Source organism: Equus przewalskii, chromosome 7, assembly GCF_037783145.1.
Source record: "Equus przewalskii isolate Varuska chromosome 7, EquPr2, whole genome shotgun sequence".
Taxonomy (NCBI): domain Eukaryota; kingdom Metazoa; phylum Chordata; class Mammalia; order Perissodactyla; family Equidae; genus Equus; species Equus przewalskii.
In genome coordinates, this window is record NC_091837.1 from 11,539,978 (window position 1) to 11,559,870 (window position 19,893).

The 19,893-nt window shown below is 58.1% G+C and overlaps 1 protein-coding gene across 2 annotated transcripts in view; it reads right to left on the minus strand.

Annotated features, from left to right (window-relative positions):
- Positions 1-19,893, minus strand: part of MYO18B (myosin XVIIIB) — a 250,417-nt gene that overhangs the window by 214,859 nt on the left and 15,665 nt on the right. For both annotated transcript variants that reach the window (XR_011541781.1, XM_070626960.1), the window contains exons 3-10: positions 18,137-18,295; positions 12,161-13,399; positions 11,623-11,689; positions 10,685-10,797; positions 9,250-9,426; positions 4,726-4,924; positions 2,766-2,908; positions 1,874-1,974 (exon numbers count right to left, since the gene is read on the minus strand). Coding sequence is in view for 1 of the 2 variants with exons in the window: in XM_070626960.1 (XP_070483061.1) it covers positions 1,874-1,974; positions 2,766-2,908; positions 4,726-4,924; positions 9,250-9,426; positions 10,685-10,797; positions 11,623-11,689; positions 12,161-13,399; positions 18,137-18,295 (2,198 nt within the window). In the remaining variant the exon portion in view is untranslated. The remainder of the gene's footprint in view (positions 1-1,873; positions 1,975-2,765; positions 2,909-4,725; positions 4,925-9,249; positions 9,427-10,684; positions 10,798-11,622; positions 11,690-12,160; positions 13,400-18,136; positions 18,296-19,893) is intronic.

Genomic DNA, 19,893 nt, shown 5'->3' on the forward strand with positions numbered 1-19,893 from the left:
GGAGCCCCCAGAGAGACCACAAGCCCCGAGAGGTCTGAGTTGTTCTAAGCACTTTTCTCCACTCTCCCGGGGCCCCTGAAACTCCTCTGGGGCAGCCTCGTCCTCTCAGACACAGCTTTGTCCTGGCTCCCAAAGATGCCACACTCGCCCGGTCAGGCCCACCGGCAAAGAGCCCCCTGGCCCGGGTCCGCCTGGCATGGAGGCCTGGCACCCTCTGCTGGCAGCAGCCCAGCCTTATCCTCCCTGTGCCCATCACAGGGACCCCCAACTCCCCCTCTCCAGCAGGCAGTGGCTCCAGGCCCAGGGTGGAGCCCCCCAGGGAGTACAGAAGGGATGGCCCCACTGTGGGGGTCTCAGGGGAGATGTGCATGCCCTTCGGTTTCTGAGAGATGAGGAAATGGAGCCCTGAGAGGTAAAGCCCCCCACCCGAAGCCAGGGAGCCAGAAAACAGGGTTCAGACTCCCATGTGCAGAGTCTATACAGCGTGCCCTCCCACACGGGGCCCACTGCCTTGACATGGGATCTGGCTTAAATGCCCTCAGGGTTGGCACTAGTAGGTTCCCCTTCTACAGAAAAGGAAACTGAGGTTCAGAGAGGACCACATGTGGCAAAGCCTGGATCTAAACACATGTCCCTTTGACTCCAAAGTCAGTTCTTTCCAGCACACGCCTGGTGAGGACCTGAGGGGGTGCCGGGGCAGATCAAATCCTCCAGAACAACACACCCACACAAAGCATGCGGTATGTCCTGGTGCTGTAAGCATCGTACACCTACTCACTCTTGAACCCTCACTGCCACACTCGGAGGCAGGTTTTATCACACTCATTTGAAGACAGGGAAAGGGAGGCTCAGAGAGGTGAAATCACTAGCCCGAGGTCACACAGCCGACATGTGGAAAAGCCAGACGCGAATCCACGCAGCTTGGCCCCAAAGTCTGTGGTCCTAGCCACGAAACTACACCTTTCTGTTCCAAGTTCTTCGATAGGTTCAGAAGGCCTTCCAGAAGCTTCCCTACTACTCAGTTACCCTGCTCTGGAAACCGGGAGTCCCCTCGCTAACGGCCCTCTCTCCAAGGGATACAGTTGTCCCTCGGCCTTAGCCAGGAGGCTCGGGACAGGTGGATCCTGCCCTTCACACGGAGGAGGGAGGCAGGAGACAAAGAATGGGGGACACAAGGGGAGGGGACACACGGATTCTCGCCCCTCGCCAGGGAAAAGCCAGCGTCTTCCCCTCCCTGGGGCTCCTCTAGAACGTTGCCCATTCATTCGACAAACCAGGGAACCGAGGCTCCGAGAGAGAGAGCCACAGGCCCAAGGAGGCCCTACAGAGCTGGGGACTTGCTGGCCCACCTCCCCCAGGAGGGCCTCCAAGATGAATCTTGTCTGGTTGCCCTGCCGGCTGCTCCACCCGCGTCCCCTTGACCTAAGGTGCCCCATGCGGGCAACCCCTCATGTGCACCCAGGGCTCCTTCAGAGTTTAGAAACTTCTGGAAGACTTGGGGTCTGCTGTTCCTTGCCCTCCTCCCATGCTGCTGTCAGGCCCTGTCTTGACACACCACTGGCCCAGCCCCAGCCTCCGCCACCCCCCAGATTTGCGAAGAGCTGTATGTGACTTATCTCACATAATCCTATGAGGTCAGTCAAGGTATTGTTTCCACTTTACCGAGGAGGAAACAGAGGTTCAGAGTGGTTGACACTCGACCAAGGTCCCCCAGCCTGTGAGCAGTACCAGGCAGCTGGAATCAGAGGCTGGGTCCCTGACCACTGGGTTCCACCGCCTCTCGGCTCCGGGCAGAGCTAAGGCTGGGCCCCGGGAGAGCAGGTGCCCTGTGTCCCACGGCCCTCGGCTGTCCCTGCCCGGCCCAGCCGCTCACCTGAGATCCAAGTCCAGTCCTGCCAACATCTGGGAGAAAACTTCGAAATTGCCTTCGCCCTCCGGCTGCCGTGCCACACGGCTCTTCTCCAGAAGCATCGTCTGCGAGGGGAGAGGACGGCCCCCGGTCGGCACTCTGGAGACCTCCGCCCCGTGCCTGGGGCCCTGCTGCCCCGCGGCCCGGAGGGACCCCACCCCAGCCCACCCTTTGAGGCAACATCTCAGGTCCAAACTCTTCCGGACGCTCATCTCAAAACTGCTGTGTCCCTTATCTCACTCATTCAGGGTCCATCCAGGGACTCCATGACGCCAGAGCCCGTTCCCAGCGACGCATCCAGAGGGGAGAAGGGGAGACTTTCGTAACTGGACCCAAATGGAGAGGAATGGGGAGTCTCGGGGCTGGGGCAGACGGGGATCTGTGGCACCCAGGAGCTTTCCTTGAGCCTGGGTGTCATCCCAGCTCCACGTACAAACAACTCTTCTAACAACCTAACGCTATTTTCTGTTCCAACAGTGTGTCCGAGGGGGATGGCAGGGGCCTGGCGATGCTGGATGCACACCAAACGGCATGGATCCTCGTGAGCCTGCACCAAGGTCGGGGGGTCCCTGGAATTCCAGCTGGCACTTTAAGCACCAGCCAACGGGCAGCTGAATTCGATGTCTCCCCGTGAATCGCTCATCCCGCCACATTCCGGGACGCAGAGGGGCTGGCCTGCTCCAGGAGAGCCATCGGGGCCCCTGAGCAAGGCGGGGAGGGGCTGACCACGGCCTGGGGAGCCATCACCATATAGACACGTTCCAGGGCCCCAGCTGGAGGCGTGGGCTCTGCTGAGTGGGGCTGGGGACCCTGAAGCCCCGAGAAACCCCCTCTCCCATCCACGCAGAGGTCTCACCTGCAGCTGAGCGGCCGTGACCCGGCCTGTGGCATTGAAGTCCAGCGACATCAGCATGGTGAAGCGGGTGGCACTGTGGCTGTGGCTGGTGGACACGGAGCCAAAGGCCCGGAGGACGGTGAAGACAGCTCGAATCTTCTCCACTGTGGGGGAGCACGGGGCAGGGCGTCACCCTCACCCCTCCCAGGACCGCCCTTCCCCAGGGCCTGACCACATCCTGGCCCCAGGCCCCAGCGGGCTCCCTGCCACCTCCCCAGCTCAGCTCCGAACCATACACATTTCACCACTGGCCTGGCCCTGCGCCGCGAGCAGGACTGCAGTCAGAGCAAGACTGAGTCAGGAAATGGAGACACGCAGACCCAGGGTTGGTAGAATCTGGGTGGCAGGGGCTGCCCTGGGGCCTCCTGGGCCTGAGGGAATCCAGGAGGAGGGCAGGGCATTAACGTGCTCAGACCCACTCTCCGGGCACTCCCCATCACAGCAGGCTTGAAAAGCCCCACAATCTCCTCACAACTATTCATCCAGCACCTACTCTGCTCCAGGCACTGGGCTAGGCACCTGGATACAGCCTAACCTGACTCCCACCCTGTCTAACCCTGGCGGCTCCCCTCACACGGGCCAGGTGTAGAGCAAGTGATCAATAAAGCATCGGATAACGCAGTGGAGAACAGCACAGCACAGCAGTGCAGCGGGTTTGAATGCGGGCTCTGCTCTTTGCTAGTTACCTAGTTGGGGGCAAATTAATGCAGCTCCCTGGGCCTCAGACACCCCATCTGTACAACAGGGATGATAATAGTGCCTCTTTCATGTGGTTGTCATGAGAACTGGATGATTGAATAAAGTTCTTAGGACGTGCTCCAGGTGTGGTGGTGCTCGCATTATATTTATTATGATGAGAAAAGCACGATAGTCTTTTGGAAAACTGCCTCGCCGAGGGCAGAAGCAGGTCCTTGGGGTGGGGGAATTTTCCCTCCTTATGTAGAGGGCACAATGTACATACACCGCGCGACAGACCGTGGCATAGCTATGGCGTTAAAACTTCATCGTGGGAGGATGACTAGGGGAAAAAACTGTCTAAAAAGGCTCGTTTGGGGAACAACAATGAAAAAGCATTGAGAACGCTGGCCCGGGGGTCACCGCTCTGGAGCCGGACTGCCTGAGTTTGAATCTCAGCTCAAGGATAGATTAGCTGTGTGGCCTGAGGCAAGCTGGTTACCCTCTCTGAGTCTTAATGTCCTCATCTATAAAATGTGAATAATAATAATATCTACCTTATACAGCTGTTGTAAGTAATAAATAAATTAAGATGTTTGGAATAGGCTCTGGCACAGAAGCCCTCAGCAAGTGTTTACTAGGATTGTTATTAAAATTCTAATTATTATTATTAGTTGGCACTCTTTCTCTAAGGCCCAGGACAAACATCACCTCCCCTGCTCCCCCCCATGCTCCCTCTGCCTCTCCCCTAACCAGCACTTTGTGCAGAGCACTCGAGTTTGGCAGATACGGGTGGTTCAGTTTCCCTTCTGGCTGTCAGCTCCTCCCGAGCACAGGCCCTGCCCTCCTGACTTGACTTGTTGGGTCCTCTGTACAGTTCAGCAGGTTGTGCACTGCACAAGGACACCGTGTCCAAGGGGCACTTCATTTCATCATACTATTGTAGATTTGTATGCTGATTAGGATGATTCCCCAGCACGTGGCCGTCCAGTGTTCGGTTCTAACAATGTCAGTGGAGGATTGCCCCACAGATGGCTGTGAATGTCTTGAAGAAGGAGGACCTCTTTCTAATTCGCACAAAGGTGTCCCATGGACTAGGGGTGGCCCAGTGGCAAGCACAGTCAGCACATATGCTCAGTGACTGCCAGCTGAGTGGACATAGGGAGGGGCAGCCCAGCGCCCACTCCAATCCTCCCTCCCCCCGTCCTTCCCACCCCCAATGCATGGCACCTGGAGACCACCATACCTGAGACCGTGCCATCCACACTGCCTGCCATCCCCACCAGGTGCTCCAGGACCTGCTCGCAGCAGGTGGTCTTCCCGGCGCCGCTCCGGCCCAGGGCCACGATGCTCTGGTCCTTCCGCTCGTTCAGTAGCGCCCAGTACGCCCGCTGGGCCAGGGAGCCAACGTGGGCGGGCAGGCCGTCCCAGCGGCATCTGGGCACCTGTAGGAAGACCCCAGGCATCAGTGTTCCCACCCCCGCCGGTGCCCAGGGAGCACCCCAGATGGCATGCCACCCCAGCCTCGAGCCCAGCTCCATGTCCCTGCCTCCCGTCCTGCCCCCTCCTTGCTGGAGAAGTCTCGCATTTCACCAGGAAGAGCCCAGCCTGGAGTCCGGCCCTGCCCGGGGCTCGCTGTGAGTCCTCGGGCAGCCTTGGCGGCCGCTCTGGGCCCAGATGTCCTCTTCAGCTAACAGGAGACTGGACCCCGGGCTGCATTAGCTCATGGGGCTCATCTCACTTGCTGCTCAAATTATTGGGAAGTACTGCCTGGAATGAGGCAGCTCGATGAAATGGCGCAATCGATTAGTGATGTCTGCCGTGGAAACAAAATGGGGCTGGGGCAGCTGGCGGTACATGTGCTGTGCATTTGCCAGAACCAATTTAGGTAACGGCTGAAATTCCTTCCACTTCATCCAGCCATCCAACCATCCGTCCATCCATTCATTCACTCCTCATCAATAAAAAAAATCCACTGAGCATGTACCACGTAGCAGGCACTGTCCAGGCACCGGGGACACAACACCACACAACGGATAAAAGAAATCCCAGCCAACAACAAGGAGACACCATACTCACCTAATAGGATGGCTAAGAAATGGTTTTAATTTTTTTAACACTCACTACCAAGTTCCAGTGAAGATGGGAGCGACTGGAATTGTCACACGGTGCTGTCGGACGCTGAATGGTACAGCATCCAGAAGACAGTTTGACAGTTTCCTTTTTTTTTTTTTTTTAAGAAGATTAGCCCTGAGCTAACTGCTGCAAATCCTCCTCTTTTTGCTGAGGAAGACTGGCCCTGAGCTAACATCCGTGCCCATCTTCCTCTACTTTCTATGTGGGATGCCTTCCACAGCATGGCTTGCCAAGTGGTACCATGTCCGCATCCAGGATTCAAACCAACGAACCCTGGGCCACCAAAGCGGAACGTGAGCACTTAACCACTGCGCCCCCGGGCCGGCCCCAACAGTTTCTTATACAGTGAGAAACATACAAGAAACAACTCACTGTTTCTTATACCTTGAGATGCGCCCGTCAGAAAGCCCAGCGGTCCACTCCGGGGTATTTTCCCAAGAGAAACGACCATTTATGTCCACAATAACCCTCCATGTCATTGCGTATAGTGAACATATACTCAAAATCACCAAAAACCAGAAACAGCCCAAATGTCCTTCAGCTCACGACCCATCCTGGTTTTAGCATTGACAGTCCCAGGTCCCAGGAAACCCCTGGGTCCCACGGAAACCAGGACAATTGGTGCCCCTGTGAAGGGAGAAGCAATAAAAGAGAGTAAAATAAAGAGACGAGCGGCTGGAGGTCCAGCCCTGGGGTGAAGCCCCGTGCTGGGCTAAGTGGAAGAAGTCATTTCAGAGGGCACGAGCTGTAGGACTCCATTGAGATGACTTTTCAGAAAAGGCAAAATTATAGGGACAAAAAGTAAATGAGAGGCTGCTGAGGATGGGACATGGGGATGGGGATGGCTCGGCGAGGTCAGGAGGGCCCGCAGGGGGTCTGAGAAGGAGGGCCACGGGCCAGAGGGAACCAGGAGAGCGGCGTCCTGGAGCCCAGGAGGGAGCGATGGCGGAGGAGGGGGGCCGGCTCCACACACGCTGCTGAGGGTCAAGTCAGAGGAGGCCAGAGGCTGGACCGTCTGGCAGTGGGTTGGGCAGCACGGAGCTCCCTGGGGTGACGAGAGTGTGCTAGGCGTGAAGGGAAGAGGGCAAGCGGGGACAGAGGGGTCAGTGGAAGGGCACCAAGGGGGCCGGGCACCGGCCTGGCTGGAGGAGGACACCAGAAGCTGGGATGCTACGTGGGCGACCACTGGGTCCAGGAAGACCCCACCCCGAGTGCCTCCACGGGACCAGGGGCACCAGCCCCAGTGTGGTGGCCCTCCCCCGAGCCTGGACCCCCAGCCTGGGGCCAAGGGGTGCCCCCAATCCACCCTTGGCCTTTCCTGCTCCAAGACGCCCAGTAAAGAGTCCCTATCCTGATGCAAAACACAGGCCTCAGAGGGACCCCAAAGGTGGGACAAGCCCCATGCCGGCTGGACACAGCCTTAGGGCATGAGACGGGCAGAGGGTCCTGGGGTCTGAAGCCGCCTCCCACCCTGGAAACTCTGAAGTCCAGGGGACAGGTTATCCCATCCATCGGCCCCCATCAGAGGAAGAGACAATTCTGCAGCTCCAGGCCCCTGTGTACACACACGGGTGCATGCACACACACATGTACTGGTGCACACGTGCCCTTGCATGCTTGCACGCAGGTGTGCTCACAGGCACACGCACCCGACAGTGGCAGAGGCCCCTGCACACAGAGGGGGCCCATCTACACCCCACACGATCCTGCCCACTTGCACCCCCCTCCAGGCACCCACCCAGCTCCCAGCCGCCAGGTGGGCCCAGACTCCCAGTGAGAGAGGCCCCCAGCCCTGCCCCGGACCCCCCACCCCGGTCGACTTCCAGGTGGCCCCAGTGGCAACCTCACCGCGGGTCTGTGCTCCCACCTGGTGGCCATTTGAGGAAGCAGATGCGACTCAGCCAAAGAATAGGAGGCAGCTGTGGGTTGGGGTGTGGGAGGCTGGAGGGCCTGAGGGAACGGAACGGGGGCCCTGGGCTAGGGGCTTAGGTGACCCTGAGACTCCAGCTCCTCCTTCCAGGCCGTGCTCCCGCGGCTGTCCTCCTAGGCTCTTTGGCCCCGTTCTGCAATGGATGCCGCGATCGGGGAGAGGCGGGGAGGATCTGGCTTGCCCGGAGGCCTGCACAAAATGTCCCTCCCAGGGGCTCCCAAGGAGCCAGAGGACTCGCTGTGCTTCTTGGAAGGCTCAGAGGCCCTGGGCTGCAGTAACAGGAGCACAGCCGTCACAGCAAGGGAGGGGAAAATGCACGTGCCCAGCTGTCGTCCTCCAGGCCCCTGGCCATGGCCAGCAGGCTGGGGAGGGGCCTGAAGGATGACTTAGGAGGTGGGGCGGGGTATCCGGAGAAGAGAAGTCTCGGGGAGAAGGGTGCAGGGCCGCTGGACTCAGCATCACTGGGGGGCTAGGACCATATTTGTCCCATGGGACTCCAGAAGGCAAGATGTGGCTTTTCACCCACATTGACAGACGAAACACCGAGGCCAGCGAGGCACCGTGATCTTGCAAGGCCCCCGCGGTGCATCAGCGGGTGTCCTGGGGGCTGCATCTTCCCACCGACAATCCTCAGGACCGCACGCAGACAAGACGTCCGATCTGCCTCGGGTCTCCCGCCTCCACCTCTGCCCCTGCCATCTGTCCTCCACCCGGAGCCAAGGTCCTTACAATGTAAGTCAGACCACCTAGCCGCTCTGCCAAGTCTCCAGCAGCTGCCGTCAAGCTCAGAGTAAAAGCCAGATCATTAAGACCACGTCTAAGACAGGGTCCCGCTTCTCCGGGCTCCTCACTGTCGCCTCCTCCACCCTCGTCCGCTCCGCCCACTGTTATCTTATTGTTGGGGGACCGTCTTCCCCACTCGAATGGAAGCTCCCGAGTGCAGCCTTCTGAGCCCGCCTTCTCCCCTGCTCCTCCCCAGCCAGTGGCTGGCTTGTAGGAGAACCCCCAGTCCATGTGTCCATCAACAGCAGTGAATGAATGAAGGGGATCCCGCTCAAATCGCCGAGCTGCGGCTGCAGCCCGTTCCTCAAGGGGGCACAGAGAGATCGGCTTTGCTTTGACCGTCCTCACCAAAGCTGCCTATTTCCACACTTCGCAGGAACAAAGCAAACCAAAGCAGAGCCGAGGCTGCTGTTTCCATGCCAACATCTATGGGCCTCCGGGACCCCCAAGAGCCCAGCCTGGGGTTCAGAGCGCAGAGGAGCTGGTGGCCTGGCCTTGATTCCGCCTCCTCTGCTTGCTGAAGATGAGCGTTTAGCCGCTGGCCCGGCCAGGTCACGTCTGTCAAATGGGGCTAGTGACGGCGCCCGTCTTTTCAGTGGGCGTGAGAATTAATTGAGATACTACGCGAAAGTCCTGAAGCAGCGCCTGGTACCCGGGTGGCACTCATTCACTATTCCTCTTCTTATCGCCGTCTTTAACGCTCCTCTGTTGTTTCTATCAGTTACTATCTTTCCTCTCCAAGGCGGGAGGATCACAGGGTCCTTGACGGCCTGCGATGTGCCCGAATCTCATGTCTGGCAGGATGCTGTTCACAGACAGGCTCGCAGGGCGCTCTGCTCTCCCTGAGATGCAGAGGGACCACCCCGAGCCCACCCCTCCTGCACCTGTCCCCACCACCCTGCCCCCACGGTCCCCGCTCACCTTGCCTGCAGAAGGCGCCGGGGACCCCCGCGGCTGCAGGACGATCAGGTCCGGCCCGGTCCAGGTGTGCAGCAGCCCAGCTTCGTAGCGGTGCCGAAGCGTGTTCAGGACACTCGACTCGTTGACACTGACCAGGGAGGCCAGGTCGTCGGCCTGGTCCAGCTCGGGGGGGTTGGCCTGTGAACCAGCACACAGAGTGTCCTCTGGCCTCCTGGGCCCCCACACCACCCCCCTTGCACTCGCACACAGCCCTGGTGAGGCCGTCCCAGGAGAGGGGTGCCAAAGACCAGGACAGAGAGAGAGGATACCCTACAAATGAAATAGGACATCCCTTCTACTTTGCCCTTGGTACAGCCTGAGAGCCACCCCTCTCTTCACATGGGTCCTTCCTTCCCACACTCCTTGGCCCCTGAGGGGAGATGCGCCTAAGACAGACACAGCGAGATGCAGAGCGCCTTCTGTGTCTCAAACACACAGAAAGAAGGGGGTGTTCCAGAGCAAGGCAGGGCCCACTGCCATTTCTCCCTCTTCGGGGTCTTGTGGGGGCACCCTGCATCTCTCTGTGACACTCAGAGATGGAGGCCAATGGCCAAACAGCCCCGTTTCTCTGCTGGCCCATCAGGCATCGATCCCTTGGAGATGTGCCCAACTCTTCCAGAAGTAAGGGGTTCCTGCAGCTTCCGCTTGGGGCATCCATTCTAAAAGCCTTCCCGCCATTCTTTCCACTTCTAGAAGGTCTCTGGGCCTATTGCTCTGGGGTTTGGGTCAAGCCTGGGCTCCCTTAGGGATCAGCCTTTCTTCTAAGGGCCTGGGGTGGGCACAGGAGGAGCGGAGAGGGATGAAGATGAACGAGGCCCACACGGAGCTCCTGGAGGAAACTCCTTCTCAATTAGTGGGCTGTGAGGGGTGGAAAAGGATCAGGACACCAATTTTTTTTCTGTCCTACTTCAACTTATCCTCAAATAGGTTTATGGTGCACTGTAAAATTTATACAAAACAACTGAAAAAGCAAAACCAAAATAAAGGTTGATACCCAAAACCTAGGCCATTGGAACCTATGCTATGGGTAATGGCAAGCAGCAAATTTGGCTCTGAGTTCCCCAGCAGCCAGGGTGAAAAAGGAAACAGGCTCTGTAACGTGAGTTGCGACGTCCAGAAAATGAAAAGCAATCACTTTCTCGGGTCAAGCAGAAGAACTCCCAGGCCCAAGACCTGGCAAACCTATGTCTTCAGGCACCCTCATAAAGGGGACGCTGTGGGACAGAGTAGTGACCCCCTAACAATATAGTTCCAGCAGGGCAATGAGTGCGATAGTGATCTTCCCTATCACTCCCTCCAGAGCATCAAGCCAAAGAAGTGTCCACAGTCAGGGACCAGGAGACCTCTTGCAGGGGTGAGGAAGGAAGGTGTGGAGCAGCCAGGGGAGGGGGCTCACCCGATGAACATGCTCCTCATCCACCTCGGTGATGCTTTTGTCAGCATCAATGCAAAGGCGCACCCTTCCTGCTGGCAGGTCGGCTGTTCCCTCGTCTGGCTTCAGCACCGTTGCTGGTGGACAGGCCAAAAAAAGAGAGATGAGAAGGGAAGAGGAGGGGAGGGGAGGGGAGGAGAGACAGGCTCTGAGCTGCTGACCCAGACCAGGGAGCTGGAGAGGGGTCCTGGGACAAGACCCTTCTCTGGAGGGTCCCGCCAGCCCCTCCCCACTCCCAGGGCTGCAGCCTATTCACTTGGAGGGTTCTGAATTGTGACCCCAAATGTTTTGAGGACAGAGAATAGGTCCGCCTCACCCTGGACTTTTATCAGCTGGCACAGTGTCAGGCACAGAGTAGGCACCCAGGTGGCTGGATGCATGGTACCAATCATGTACCTAGACCTGGGATGGCAGATAAAGGTATGCAGGCTGCCCTCTCCCCTCCCAGTGCCCACGACAGGCATCACTAATCAATCACTTTTCCCGGCCGTGTTCTGAGAGGGACTCAGAATCGCTTCTCAGTGGAGTGTGGTCACAACTAATCCACAAGAGGGGGTTCATGAGATGAAATCTATTTGCCCACTTGCACTAGACTCCGAATTCCTGGCGGAAGGCTGTAGGAACCAAACAACATTGCTGCACCAGTGAATTAGTTAACAGTTAATCACCAAAGCTCAAACACCTTTGAAACAGCACCCTGTGGACCACTGCCGAGGGTGAGATGATGCTCAGCTCTTCCCACCCCCAAAACCATGTATCCCCATGCTGTTCTCAGCCGCTCCTTCTCCTCCTTTCTCCCCAAACCATGATCAGGACCTGGCAAATGTGGCTAGCAGCAGTAGGAGGCGCAAGAGGAAAAGACTTAGACCCCCTCCCGCAGATGTGCTAACACCCCTAATTACCGAGGGTGAATCCATCCTTCTGGACCAGCCAGACTTTCTCGGCCTCGTACCATCTGTCTTCTGGAGCCTGAGGACACAGACCACAGAATTAAACCAGGATGACGCTGCCCCCCACCCCCACCCCCATGTGAGGGTGCTCCCCTTGCTTGGGAGCTCCTCCCAATGTAGCCTAGGGGAAGTGGGGGGCTCATTCAAATGCAGATGCCGTGACCCCATCCCTGGCCTTTTGAATGACAGGCCCCAAGGCGGGCCCAGAAGGCTGCATCTTGAGCAGTCTCTCATGTGACATTGTGAGCAAGCTCGGCCAGGAGGGGACACCTCGCATTCTTGGGGACTCCTTCACTCTATGAGGAATCTCACCCCCGGGACAGGTGGCAGTGGGGGCCTCGAGATCCCTGCTTGTTCCCTCCTCTGGGCTGGCCAGCCCTCTCCAATTCCCTGTCCCTACCTTGTCCACCCTCAGGGGCAGGTCCTTCCCATCCCTCCTTCTCTGCAGGGTCCCGCTGCCCCTCCCCTCTCCCGGGCCGCAGCTGCTCACCTGGTCCTGGTCAGAGGCTCCACTCTGGCCTCCATTGCCCCCCTCCTGCAGGGCCGGCCCCTCTTGGTTCTCCTTGTGTGTCTGAGTCCTCTCTGCCTGGCTCTCCAGAGCGGGGGGTCTGGGTCCTGCCAGCAGCGTCTCCAAAGCTTTGGCCCCAACGTCCACTCTGGCACAGGGTTCCTCTGCCTTCTGCCCTTTCCTGTCTGGCCGGCCCGCGTTCCTAGCTGCCGCTGGGGTCTCCCCCCGTGCGTCCGCCTCCTTGGGGGCTTCCCAGCCCTTCTCAGTCTTGCTCCCAGCCCTCTCTGCCTCCCCGGCCTCACCCTGAGGCTGCCCCACCTTCCCCATCTCACCCAGGGGCTCCCCTGCCTTCTCGGTCAGTCTGGGAGCTTCCCCCACCTTGCCAACCTTCCCCTGTGCGTTGCCCGTCTCCGTCTTGATCTGAGGTCCATCTGTCTTCTCTGCCTTACTTAGGAGGTCACCCTCTCTGTCCTTCTTACTCTGGGGACCGTACCACTTACTCCTTCTGCCCAGGGAACCTCCCCACCTTCTCATCTGGATTTGGGCCCCAGCCCACCTCCCCTCCCCGCCGGCATCCTTGGAGAGTTTTCCCTTTGCCATCTCGGTTGGGGGGTCCCCTGCCCCCTTCTCCGCCGTCCGTGGTTGCCCCCCTTCACCTGGCCCCTCGTTGCCCTCACCCCCTTTCGGCCCTTTGGTCTGGGGGGCCCCGCCCCCTTTCTCCCCTGTGCCTTGTGCCTTCTGGCCTGGGTCCCCAAGACCCCCAGTCTGAGTCTTCTCAGCTTTCGGGGCTGCATCCTCAGTGCTGGCCTGGGGGCCACGAGGAGGCCCTGGGGTCTCCCCTTTCTTCTCCCCTCCAGGGTCTGTGGCTGGCGGTGGGGACTTGCAGGTGGGGCCATCACGGGGCTGGGCCCTCTGCTCCGGCTTGGCGGCGTCCAGGTCCAGCTTGGCCACCATGAGCAACACGTCGCCTCTTCTTATTCCTCTCCTGAAGGGCACAGGTTTTTTGGCCGGTGTCCCGCCGGGGCCTGACTCCTGGGGTTTCTCGCCGTTGATGCTGGTCATCAGCATGGGGTCCGCGGGGCCGGCCCCCTCGCGCTCCTTGCCCAGAATGCTTGAGTCCTGGGCAGAGCTCGGCTGGCTGTCCTGGGGAATCTGTTGGCTTCCAGATTTGGCGCCACTGTTGGATTTGCTGTTGGGTTGGCTGGTGGAAATGTCTGGGGTCTAGGAGAGAGACCACCATCGTACTCAGTTGCCTGCAGATCTGACAGCTTTGTCATTCACTCATTCACTCACTCACTTGTTCACCCAGCCACTGATCCATCCAAAGACCCTCGAGCACCTATGGGATCTGACAGGCACTGTGCCAGGCAATCAGTCGAACCCCAACCCCCTGGGCCTTGGCCTGGCACCTCAAGGCCAAGTGACAGAGTGGAAGGAGAGTGGACTTTGGAGCCCAACAGGCCCAAATTCAACTCCAAACTCTGCCACTCATTGGCTGTGTGGCCTTAGGTAAGTTACTTCCGCTCTCTGTTTGAGCCAGTTTCCTGATCCGGAAATGAGGATCATAATGGCCTGCCATGCAGGGCGGGTGTGAGGATTCAGGATAACACACAGAAACTGTGCCCAGCACACAGTCAGTCCTCAGTAACAGTAGCTGCTGCTGTCATTGTTATTGTTGCCATTGTGGCTGTTATTATTTTTATTATTATTATTTATGCTTTCATTTTTCCTGCTCGGCTAGAAAGGGATCATCAGGGAGAGGCCCTGGGGCCTGTCATCAGAGGACCTGTTCTAGACACCTTCCAGCTGGGGGACATGGACCACCTGTCCTCTCTGACTTCAGTTTTCCAACCGTGCCGCTCGACCATCTGGATTTTTTGTAAGACGTGACGTGAAAAGCACTTTGGAAATTGCTGAGCATGGAACAAACTGAACCGCTGCCACTTCTGGCATCCAGGCACCCATACCCATGCCCCCGTACCAGGCAAGGGCCCTGGCTCCCGCCCCGAGCCCCTCCACTCCTGCCTGACCCAGACATCGGGGCTACGTCCGGCCCCCGGTCTCCACCGCCCGCTCCTCTCCCAGGCCCTTTTACCACCTTGTGATGTCAGCCCCGTCCAGCCCTCCATCCTCCAGTCAGGCTGTGGCCTGCCTTGTTCTCAGGGCCAGCCTTCCCTCTGCCTCTGCGGAAAGCGACCCGGTGGGCGGTTCTGCTCCGCCCTGACCTCACCACCTGCCCTCGTCTGGGTTCTGCCATCTTGGACCACACTAAGGCCAGCGTCCCCCACCCCCAGGCCTGGGAATCTGCACTTCACATCGTCCTCTTGCATCTAAACCGGCCCCAGGATCGTCTCGATTCCACTCTGCAAAGCCTCATGTCTGTCTCCTTTCTCAAATCCAGGTCCACTCTCGCTCACCCGGGCCACGGTCACACGCTCTGCACTGGCGTCCCTTCCACTCGCTGCCCATCACTTTAAACCTGATCAAAAGACTTGGGCCACTGCCCACAGGCTACGGGAAAACTGTTCAACACCACCAGCTGCCACTCAAAGTGCTCAGCGAGGAGCCCCCCACCCACCTTGGTCTCACTGTCCCCATTTATCTCGATGCCTCAGCCACATGGGGCATCTCCCACCACGTCTGATGCCTCCCTGCTTCCATGCTCCCATTCATGCTGAGCTTGCTGCCTGGAGAGCCCTGCCCGCTTCCCGCATCCGTGCTCGTCTCAGCTTTCTATACCCAGCTCAAATGTCGCCTCCTTGCAAAGCTTCGCCTAAGGACCTCGATCCGAAATTGTCCCCTATGCCCCCGACACCCTGGGGCACTGGGCCGGCACGCCGTCTGCAGCAATGGCCACGTTCTGCTTCTGGCCTTGATTTGGGTCCCTCTTCTGTTTTAGGTGGTGGAGGCCTCAAGAGCACAGCCCTTGTCTTCATCTTCGTGACAATGACGATGATGATAATAACAGCCATAATTTATAGGTCGTTTGCAATGGGCCCTTCATCACCATCGGGCCACATCCTGCTTCACCCATGTGAGAACCCACCGCGGTGGGGTTGGAACTTCCCCCAGTCCGACATATAAGGAAGCCAACACAAAAACAGTATGGCCCGAGACACAAAGCCAGAAGGTGACGTCACGCAGGCCTCTCTGAGCCAAAAGCCAGTGCCCTGAACTGCTCACATTAATGTCCTTCTTGTCTCCCTGGGGCTCACTGGAGTCTCCCGGGACCTTTAAAGGATACTCGTGCATGGGCCCCACTCCCGGAGTCTGGTGTGATTGGTCTGGGTGGTGACTCCTCTGTGATTCCGACATGCAAACAGGACCGAGAACCCCCGCCCTGGGGCCCCGAGCCTGGTGGCAAAGTCTGACCTCCGGGGGCCAGAGAGGACACAGCCCCGGAACGGAGATCGGCCACGCCTGGCACATCTCACCCCTGTGTACACCATTTTGAAAGTGAGTCAGCGCCTTATTTTTAACCAACCACCACGGAGGAGACGGTAACGTGGGGATGGGCCAGACAGGACAACAATTCCAGCCTCCTCCCCCGACCCCGTGAACTCTCCTCCTTTGTGTTTCTAGTCCCCAAAGCCCTGTGTCCCCCGTGCGGCCTTCTTAGGGTACCGGAGGAGCCGAGCGGAAACTCACAGCACATCCATTTCACAGACGAGCAAACTGAGGCCAAGAGCAGGGAAAGGATTTGGCCTGAACCACACAGAGTGAGGGGGCCAGAGCTGGAACCGAGTTCTCCCGACATTCGATATGGGTCCCTTTCTACCTCAGTGCTATTCCAGCCTCTCCCTGTCCCTCACCAGCTGGGTGGCCTTGTGAAAACCAAGTCACGTCCCTGGGCCTTGTTTTCTGTTCCTACAAAATGGGGATGGATCCTGATGGCTCCCGGCGAGGATTATATGAGGGTCAAATGACGCGGCTGCACTGGGATGAGGAGAGAGTGTCTGGAGTTATTGACTGATGGGGACAAGAAAATTCAACTGGCAGGAGCCAGCCAGGGCTTGCCGCCTCACAGGAACATGTCCCCAGGCTGCCCTGCTCCGGGCCCAGGAACGTCTTGGCCCGTGGTCCAGACACCTGTCGTGGTCTGGGGCCCGTCCATCCCGCATCTTGGCTCTGAGTCTCTGTCCAGGCCCAGCGATGACAGCCTGTCCCTGTCCTCTGCTCGGCTCTGCTTCTTAACTTACGGACAGCAACGCCAGCACGGCCTGCAGCCTCAGGGAGCCCTCTCCTCCCCAGGCCCCTGGGGCCACCACGCTGGCCGCCTCACTCCCCAGACCTGCCCCTTCCGCAGGCAGCTGGCGAGAGCAGAGAATGCCCAGACTCTCGCCCTGGCTCTGCCTCTGGCTGGCCTCCGGAGCTGGGGCAAGTTGCTTGACCTCTCAGAGCCTCGGTCTCCCCCTCTGAGAAGTGGGTGTAATTCCATCTCCCCCACTACCGCACAAATACACCCATGAGAGCACAGAGAGCATCGTCTAGTGACAAACGGCACACAGCAATATTTCATCATGACCTAACACCAGCCTACAGGGGGCGACTTTGGCCCCTGCCTACATCTGGGTCAGGCAGGGGTGGGGACAGCGCCTGTCCTTCCTGTCTTCTTCCCCCACAAAGACTTGGCAGGGGCTCCAGCAGCTGCTGCTATTCAGCTGCCGGAGGACTTCTCTGATGCAGCCAAGTCGTAATTGGACAGATGCAGGCACATGGAGGGCCGGCCGGGCAAACAGCTGAAGCGGAGGGGGAGGTGGAGTGAGGGTGGCCCCTGGGCTCATGACAACTCTAGATCCCACAGCCACCAGATGTCTCAGCCCAATCATTGCGGCATTTGCCCCACCTCAAGGGGGTGCTGGAGAGACACAAGGAGATGCCCGTTCTGCCTAACACAGAGGCACTATTTCCAGAGATGCACTATTTGAGCTGGGTTTTGAAGGCTGCATAAGAGTTTAACAGATGAGGATGAAAAAAGGACATCCCTCAGGGTGCACTGCACCCTAAGCCTGCCTCCCTGGTGTCCAGCCTCGTCATCCTGTCCGGGCTCCCTGGCTGAGGAGCTGGGGAAAAGGAGGGGTTGGCCACCATCAGGGACAAATTTGCAAGTTCTTAAAGACAGGGGCTGCATCTTGACCAACTATTGCTTGATTCCAGCTGTCCTGTTCAGAATAATTGAGGGGTTTTAGTGGACATCAACCAATCAGAAGGGACGCGAGCTGGAGCAGGTACGGAGGTCCCTACCTGCGCTAAGCAATAACCCTTTAATTACTGGCTTGTGGCCATTTTGGGGGTTTTGGGGGAGGGACCTCGGTGAGCACGGCCACTGGAGGGCACTTGGGGGGGCTGGGGCCTCAGCCGTTTACCTCCTGAAATGGAAGGGTTCCGATAGTTTAATAACCAATGCAGCCATAACCACTGAGGACCAACTGAGTATCTTTTCTGCTTAAAGCGAGCCAATGACACATCCTTAGCTACTCTCTGGGTTTCCCTTTCTGCAGAAGTAGGGGTAGGATGATCCCACCATCATACATCAACTGATATCATTCATTCAACACACACTTGTTGAGCCCTCGCTATGAACTAAGTACTACAAGATCTGCTTAAGATGCAGAGTTGAACGAGAGAGAGAGAGTTGTTGCTCTGAAGGGACTCCTAGTCAAACAAGTCATATGATCAAGTAATTACCATGCTGACTGCAATTAATGCAGGCACAGAGGGGTCAGTGGGAATCAGAGGAAGGAAGGCAATGGAACAGCTTTCCAGAGAGGTACGATTTGATTTGAGCTGGGTTTTGAAGGATGCATAGGAGTTCAATAGATCAAGCTGAAGAAAAGACATTCCACAAAGTGGGACAGCAGGAGCAAAGGTGGGATAGAGAAGGACTGAGCGGAGGCTCACAGGACAGGACGGTGGGTATTGACAGGCACCGGGTCCCCTTCCTGTGGGGTCACTTACCTCTCGTTCCGGAGAGGCGAGCTCTGCCTCCTTCCTCCGTCTCGCTTCTTTGGACTCTTTCTCAGTCTCTCGGACCAGTTGCCTAATGAAGCCCCCTGGGATGACAGAGAAAAGGGGAGGGGGCGAGGACGGTGGAGGGCTCTTGTCCTCTTCCCGGATCTGTTTTGCAGAAATAAGGAAGGAGAAAGCTCAGTGAGTGAACCAGTGGGGGCAAGTTGCCCTTGAAAAAGTTTGCGATGGAGCCTGGGAGGGGACCGAGGAGGACATCCATGACCAAGCCCAGGTAGGAGGCCACGGCAAGGCAGACGAGGCCTGGCGAGGCTCTGGGGGGGACCCAAGATGGTCCGTGAAAGCTGCAGAGGTTACTCCAGTCAATAAGATTTCTGCCTGGACCGAGTTTCCTCTTAAGGTATATTTGGACCATGAGGCTGCTGGTCCCTTCCTCGCGTGGGACAGACGCATCCCCAGGAGGACTTGGTCCCAAAACAGATTTTCCAGTTTCCAGGCGAGAATGGGCCACAGGGATCCACTGGGTCATCATTCTCCTGCCCCATCTCAGCTTGCAATTAATATAATAGATTGATCCATTAGTTAATCGCTCACTGTGCGCCAGGAACATGGTAAAGGAGGGAGGGGCAAGAGCCACGGTTTATACAAGGATCCAACCCTCTAGCTACAGCCCACTGCACTGACCCCATGCTGGGGCTTCCCGATGGTCCTAAAACCAGGACCTGGGCAGCCAGAGGGGCTCCCCAACACTGGGACATACAGCCGGCAGGCTGGACACGGGCATTTTACCCCAAAAACGTGGTCCAGGCCAGAGCTGGGCTAGACGTGGGTTGCAACTCAGACTCCATCGTGGGCCACAGAGACCTCGGGGGCTGAGACCTGGACTGGCTGTGGCCCACTTGGGTGTGTCTTTAACCAGCGTCACTGGGACTGCTCATGACTTCAAAAAAAAAAATCTCCAGCACTTTCTATGGCAGAGCTACACACTGGTTTAAAATAGGCTCCTTATCAAGGTCCTCCGCGAGTGGCTGGCAAAGACTTCATCTTTGATAACCGGGGAATCCAGAGGAGATAGGAAAGCCGGGAGACAGAGCAGAGGCGGGGAGAGGCAGGGGACACGCGAGGCTGGGCTCACGTCTACACCATGCGTCCCCTTCTCCACGTGGACTGGAAGCCACGGGTCATAAGAGACAGGGAGACTGAGGGCTCGCTCAGCGGGGTCAACCTCTGCTCCTTCCAGCGTCATTCTCAATGCTACCCCCACGTCTGTCCGGGAGTGGCAGAGGCAGTCAGGAGGGAGAGAAGCTTCGTGCTCCCCCCCAGCCCTTCAGCCTCCATCTCTTCAAATCCCGAGGGTGGGATGAGGGGCGGAGAAAACACATCAAAGAAAGAGGTAGCCCTTCATGGTATCTTGCGAGGAGTACAAAAAGGAAAAGAGGGTTAACTCGGGAGAAGAGTCCGTTTCCTGTTCTCCATGGTGACAGAAGGCAGGGACCACGGACACCCCTCGCCGTCGCAGAAGCCTGGCAGCCAACAGCTCTGCCTCTGCTCCCACCCCTGTGCCCCCCGACCCCTCTTCCCACAAGAACCCCGGTGCTCATCAGAGCTGCCACAAGGATGGAGACGGGACTGCTGGTCAATCCTCGCTCCCCCGCCGCCCACTGAGGGGCAGGGAAAGACCAGGCTGTCATGGGAGGGGTCCCAGGCACGGTCACCCGTGCCCAGCTGGGCTGGAGAGGCCGAGGCTA